General features: G+C 42.8%; 1 protein-coding gene and 1 non-coding gene across 2 annotated transcripts; both read right to left on the reverse strand.

The window, feature by feature from the left end:
- Positions 1-1478: 1478 nt before the first annotated feature.
- LOC121357717 (60S ribosomal protein L37) lies at positions 1479-4224 on the reverse strand. The gene is made up of 4 exons (XM_041475255.1): positions 4147-4224; positions 3255-3390; positions 2863-2947; positions 1479-1595 (listed from the first exon to the last, which is right to left on the reverse strand). The coding sequence occupies exons 1-4, from the start codon at positions 4147-4149 to the stop codon at positions 1526-1528; spliced, it is 294 nt and encodes a 97-aa protein (XP_041331189.1). The 5' UTR covers positions 4150-4224; the 3' UTR covers positions 1479-1525.
- On the reverse strand, positions 1697-1777 carry LOC121357719. The gene has a single exon (XR_005955758.1). It is a non-coding gene; the product is annotated as a small nucleolar RNA SNORD72 (small nucleolar RNA).
- Positions 4225-6000: the final 1776 nt, after the last annotated feature.

The following is a 6000-nucleotide window of genomic DNA, read 5'->3' on the forward strand; positions in this document are numbered from 1 at the left end:
ATCCTCCTCTTCTTTCTCCCTTTTAATCGATGATATGGACCTGTAGTTTGCCTTATCCATTTTTTCTTTTTCACTACTGGGGCAATAACTGTAATTGTTCTTTGGGTCCCTATCTCAGCTATTATTATCCTCAAATGCAGTTTGGGTTCCTGCCTCAACTACAGTGCTCTGAGAGTACTGAACTGTGGCTCAATAGGCACAGGCCAGGCCCCAGTACAGGGTGAGGAGCTGCTGGTTTTCAGTGGGGTAGGCAAGGCACCCTTCTATCAGTTGACAGGTCAGTTTGTCAGGGTTGATTACCTGTTCAGGTGTAAAGTGCCAGGTAATGGGAGGTGAGAACTGCCGGAGGAACCTGCCCAAATCCTTCCACCCACCCTCCCAGTCAGGAACTGGATGCCTCAGGGCAGATTTCAATATCTCCTCACTTTAAGTTTGTTTTCTCTTACACCAGGATGACACCAGATTTCATGAACTCCATAGTGTACCAACAGTATTAGCTAATATCATTAACAGTATTAAGCAGCTTACATAAGGATGAGCAATGACCACAGGAGGCTGCATTATAAAAGCCTTCACAGCAATCTCAGGAAGGTAGAGGGAAGCTATTCCCTCAGTCCACAAAAGACAGTTCCCCCACCATAACAAGGCCATCAGTGTAAGGGCAAAGCGTAGAGCCATTGTTTGTGTTAACATGTTCCCAAACTCAGCAAAATAGAGATAAGGAGTGCAGCTGACAAACTCCATGTCCCCCACAGGAGCTTGCTACTTGATAACTACTATTTACTATACCATGATTTATATATTTATATAAATTTAACTGCACTCGTCTCACCCCACAGGTTGTGTGCCAAAAAAGGACTGTAGTGGGTTGACCTTGGCTGGACACCAGGCGCCCACAAAGCTGCTCTATTGCTCCCTTTCCCAGCTGGACAGGGGAGGGAAAATAAGATGGAAAACAACTTGTAGGTTGAGATAAGGCAGTTTACTAAAGCAAAAGCAAAAGTTTGTGCACACATGAGCAAAGAGAAAAAATAGGTTTATTCTCTACTTTCCATTGGCAAGTGATGTTCAGACACTTCCTGGGAAGCAGGGCTTCAGCATGCAGAGTGGTTGCTCTGGAAGGCAAACACTGTAAAGTAATGAATACCTCCATTCTTCCTCCCTCCCTTAGCTTTTATATCTGAGCTGATGTCTTATGGTATGGAATATCCCTCTGGGTAATTTAGGTCAGCTGGTTTAGTTGTGTCCCCACCCAGGATCTTGTCCACTTCCAGCCCCTTGATGGGGGAATGTTGGAGAGATAGCGCTGATGGTGTGCCAGTGCTGCTCAGCAGAAGCCACAACACTGGTGTGTTATCAGAACCTTTTCAACTCCCAATGCAAAGCACAGCACTGGGAGGGCTGCTGTGGGGAAACAAACTCCAGCTCAGCCAGACACAATATACCATGTTTCACTGAAGTAAAACATGTACAAAAGATGACATTTTCTGGATAAGACAATTTATTTTAACAAATGCATGCATCTTTATGATGAACTGGAGGCTGCAACAGCTGCTCTCTTGGGCTTTGGCGTGGCTCCCTCACGGAATCCATTCCTACAAGTAGAAATATGGTTATTATTTTTTGAAAGGTTGACTTTTGCTCCAAGTTATTTTCCAAGAAGCAATGTTTCAGATCAGGTTCATCAGCTTTTTTCAGCTTCTCTCAATAATGCACTGAAATCACTATGGAGTTCATATGTTCAGTGTTTTTTCTTAAGAAACATAATTCACAAACTGTTTGGAATAAGCAATATGGTTTTCTCTCTCTTCTGCTGAAGTAAATGACTTTTTCAAACAAGACTATTTCATTAACTGAGTAAACATTGTAAGACTGAATCCGATACAGCACACCCACTGAAGGCATGCCTTACTTTATGTTCCTACTAAGCAGCTTGGCAAAAGATTTCGCATTTGTTAGCACTGAAGTGCAAGTCAATTTCTTACAGAAATCGACCCCAAGCTTGCTTTTGGAGATGACATTTCTACTTCAGCAACACTTGGTAGAAATCAGGTTGCAGTTGCACATTGTAAGGTGTTTTCTGGATGCTTCTGGGAAAGACTATGCTTACAAAAAAACCACAGAAGAATGGATCCCTCAAATACACCTAGGTCCGGGACTTACTTACTTTTCACTATTAAATCCAATCTACATTTTTAGGAAAAGACTTTTGAATTGCTTGGGTTTTTTCATCCACCTTTCTGGTGTATTAGGCCAAAAGTTACAGAGCTGTGCTTTAGAACATGGAGGTCATACAAAAATAAATTCTTAGCAAGTTTAACAGTACAGTACCTTCTAAGTACAACTCAAAGCTTTATAACAGATTTTAGAAACCTGTAACTCAGAATCAGATGTTACTTACTAATTGTACTCCAAATGAAAGAGCAACTACTGAAGTATTTAAATCCTTTTCTTGTGGGCAAGAAGGGATTGGGATGCATTTCAAGAATTGTTTCTTAGAAAAATCCAACTTCAGTGCAACCATCAATTTCAGACTCCCAAAAAGAGGTAATGCTACACAAATAATGCCTTTTCAAATGTGAGTGCTTTATTACAATACCCTCTGTGTTCTGTACTATCTACAATTAACAGAAACATCAGTTTGCTATACAGCCTATGTTTTAACAATGAACGAGCTTTTTATAATTGGCAGTATATTCTTTTGAAGATATGACATCATTTATTTCCACAATATATTTTAATAGAAACACCATACCTCATCAAGCATACTAAATAAGTGTTAACTTTGAACGATGAATTTTATAATTCAGTGAAATCCATTGAAGATGTCAGATTACACTAGTTTGCAATAAAATGTCATACCTGAATCGACGGTAGACCCTTTTCAGGTGCCTCATGCGACCAGTACCAGTGGTGTTGCGTCTTTTAGCCTTTGCACTCCAGTTATCTAAAATATGTAAGACACGGTTATTTATCCACACCAAGTAATTTTGGTTGCAAGTCACATTTGCACGGTACAATTATTCAAGCTGACAAAAAAATTTACTATAATTGAAATCAGTTTCTGATTCATATACGCACAAATACTGCGTATTACCTAGCACATAGTTAAAGCATCATTAATTCGAAAAAAGGTCCAAACTGCAAAACAACGTTACACAAAGTTTTCCTCCTTGACTGGAAAACAAGTCAAACTACTGAAGAAAAAGTACACAATTTTTAAAACTACAGCCAATTAAAAGTTTGTTACTTACACTTTCTCTTACGCTTAGCAGGGTAACCACATTTCCCACAGGTAGATTTCTGCAGATGGTATGCCTTGGACCCACACCGGCGACACAAGGTGTGTGTCTTATTTCGTCGCTTACCAAATGATGATGTACCCTTTGTCTGAGAAATATTTCAAGACATTGCACATGGTAAATATCACTATCACTCAAAAGTCATGTAACTCAAAACACAGGCTTCTCTAAAAAACACTCTCAAATTCACCAAGTTCAGTAAACATGGCAGAGGCATACTGATCTCTGAAACATCGACTCAGTTTCTTTTATAGGTATCCTCCATTTTAAGAAACCAGTTTCTTACACTTCTCTTTGCCATTCCTATCCCCCTGCCCAGTGCTGAAATAAAATGAAGCCACCGAGTGGTTATCTCCAACTCCTTTCTCGTCTCCCTCAAATTTATCGGTGATAAACAGTAAACTGCTTTTTCCTGAAGAAATGTATTTATTTTCATAGATTAACCGTACACTCACAAGAGGCTTTGGCAATCAAACTTCCTCTTACTACGTTATCTGAAAGGCTTCCTCATCACTGGGAAGAGCGCTGTCCCGGCCAGGCCCGCAGCAAGCACGGAGGGCACCCCGAAGGAGATCCCGCGGTAGCACAGCCCCATACCCCATCGCTGCCTCTTCGCCCAGGACGCGATGTCCCACGCCCCCACACAGGCCAAGAACGGGGCTCACTGCCAGGCCTTCAGGCTCAGGTCCCAGCCTCGTCTCCCCGCAGCGCAGCCCCACCGCCGAGCCCGGCCACAGCACGGCGCACGGCCGCCCCGCGCCCCAGACGAGGCCCACGGCCTCACAGAGGCCGGCACGGCGGCGGATGATGACAGATATCACCGCACCCAAGCCCCAGCACTCACCATCTTCTCCGGGGGTTAGCACCAAAGAGACTATGCCCCGCCCCGCTTCCGCTATAGTCCGGCAAGCGCTTCCGGAGACGTGCTTGGGACTGTTCGGTTGGGCATGGCGGAGGCATCCGATCCGGTGGCCCGGCTGGATAGGCCCGGCCCTGCTCGGCGCGGCAGAAAGTGAGTGGTCTCCTTGTCTTAGCCTCACCTCAAATTGTACTCAGGAGTCCCCCCATGTGATGTCCCCTTCCCGCCGGGCCCGGCCTACTGGGATAGGCAGGGTCCCTGAAAGCTGTGGTGTCGTGGGCGAGACTCTCGGGGGCCAGACCCCAAAGGTTCCTCAGTGACATCACACAAAACCTGGTGCTTATTAGGGCGACACAATGTGTCCTAGGCCATGGTGCAACTGGTCCTGGAAATAATGATTAAGGGGTATTTATGTGTAAATTTAACACACTTAAGTTGCCTTAGTGGTACATAATTTTTAATTCTAATGCATCTTCCCTGCAATAGTACCCATGCTGCTATTCACAGGGGCCTACAGCTCCACTTCAGGCTGCAGAATCAAGTGAAACCTATTTTCATGACTGAAATGAAAATTTCCCCTTCAGGGACAGGATATTTGTGGCTGTAATACATTCAAAGTGAACTGCCTTAAAAAATAGGCACGCTGTGCTTGTCAGTGTCCCTCCCAAGCCCCACACATGCAAGGTGACAGTCTGCCTAAAGCATTGCAATGGACATCATTAATGTAAAATTGTTTTTTATTCAGATGCACTACTTAAATTCTTACATGCCAGCTGTTGTGGTTTAACCCCAGCCAGCAACCAAGCCTCACACAGCCGCTTGCTCACTCCCCCATCAGTGGGATGGGAGTGAAAATCGGAAGGGTAAAAGCTAGAAAACTCATGGATTGAGATAAAGACAGTTTATTAGGGAAAGTGTGAAAAACACGTTCACTCTCCTGTGATAATTTAAACGGTTTAATAAAGGACAATAGGAGATAAAGACAGTAAAGCAAAGATTGGCACTCAGCCAAGAGCACACCTTCATCTTCTGAGATACCCCTTAAATACCTTTTCCATTACATCAGCATGTTGCATATTCATAGACCCTTATGCATATCCATAAACTAGTTTACATATCCCAGGAACTATTTTACATGGCCCCTCCTTGGATCCAACGTTTTAGAGCATGTGTGTTTCTTGGCTGTGGTTTTGGCTCCTTATCACTTCCAGTTTGGGCCTTGGTCCATACTTTCTTCAGAGAGCAGATGTTGATAGTTGGCATATCAATAGCAGGGTCCTCATTACATGTTCACTGGATGTTATCCTGACCAAACAGACAGTTCACTCATAACTATATCAGCTACCCCTACTACTATGTCTAAGTTTTTGTTAATAGCAGAAATAAAAGCAAAGTTATTTTAACATTATACGTATAACATTAATCCTAATATTTGCAAAAAGCCAACAACATAATATGTATTTATAACAATCTCTCCTCTTCCCTTTTTACAAATCATTTGGCTTGAACAGTATTTCTTGTTTTCCATCCTCCATTATTTGCTTATTTTTTTCATAAATAATTTTTCCTTCCTCCAAGGGGTCTTCCATATTATTTTGTTTCTTTAACACCATAATCTTTTGTGCAGTCCCAGATGTAGTCAATTTTGGGTCTATAGGCATTGTTACCACTTGCATGCCCCAGACTATGCTGGTGATTAGCCAAATAAAGCAGGGGATCAAGCAGGGAAGAAATATGAAACCAGCTGTAGCACATAAAAGGAAGAAGCCTAGTTTCTTCCTCCATTCTGTTCGCAATGCATTATGCCACCAGCTAGTTTTTAGCATTGATTCCCACTTT

This window comes from Pyrgilauda ruficollis, unplaced genomic scaffold (genome assembly GCF_017590135.1).
Source record: "Pyrgilauda ruficollis isolate IOZ18807 unplaced genomic scaffold, ASM1759013v1 scaffold345, whole genome shotgun sequence".
Lineage (NCBI taxonomy): Eukaryota > Metazoa > Chordata > Aves > Passeriformes > Passeridae > Pyrgilauda > Pyrgilauda ruficollis.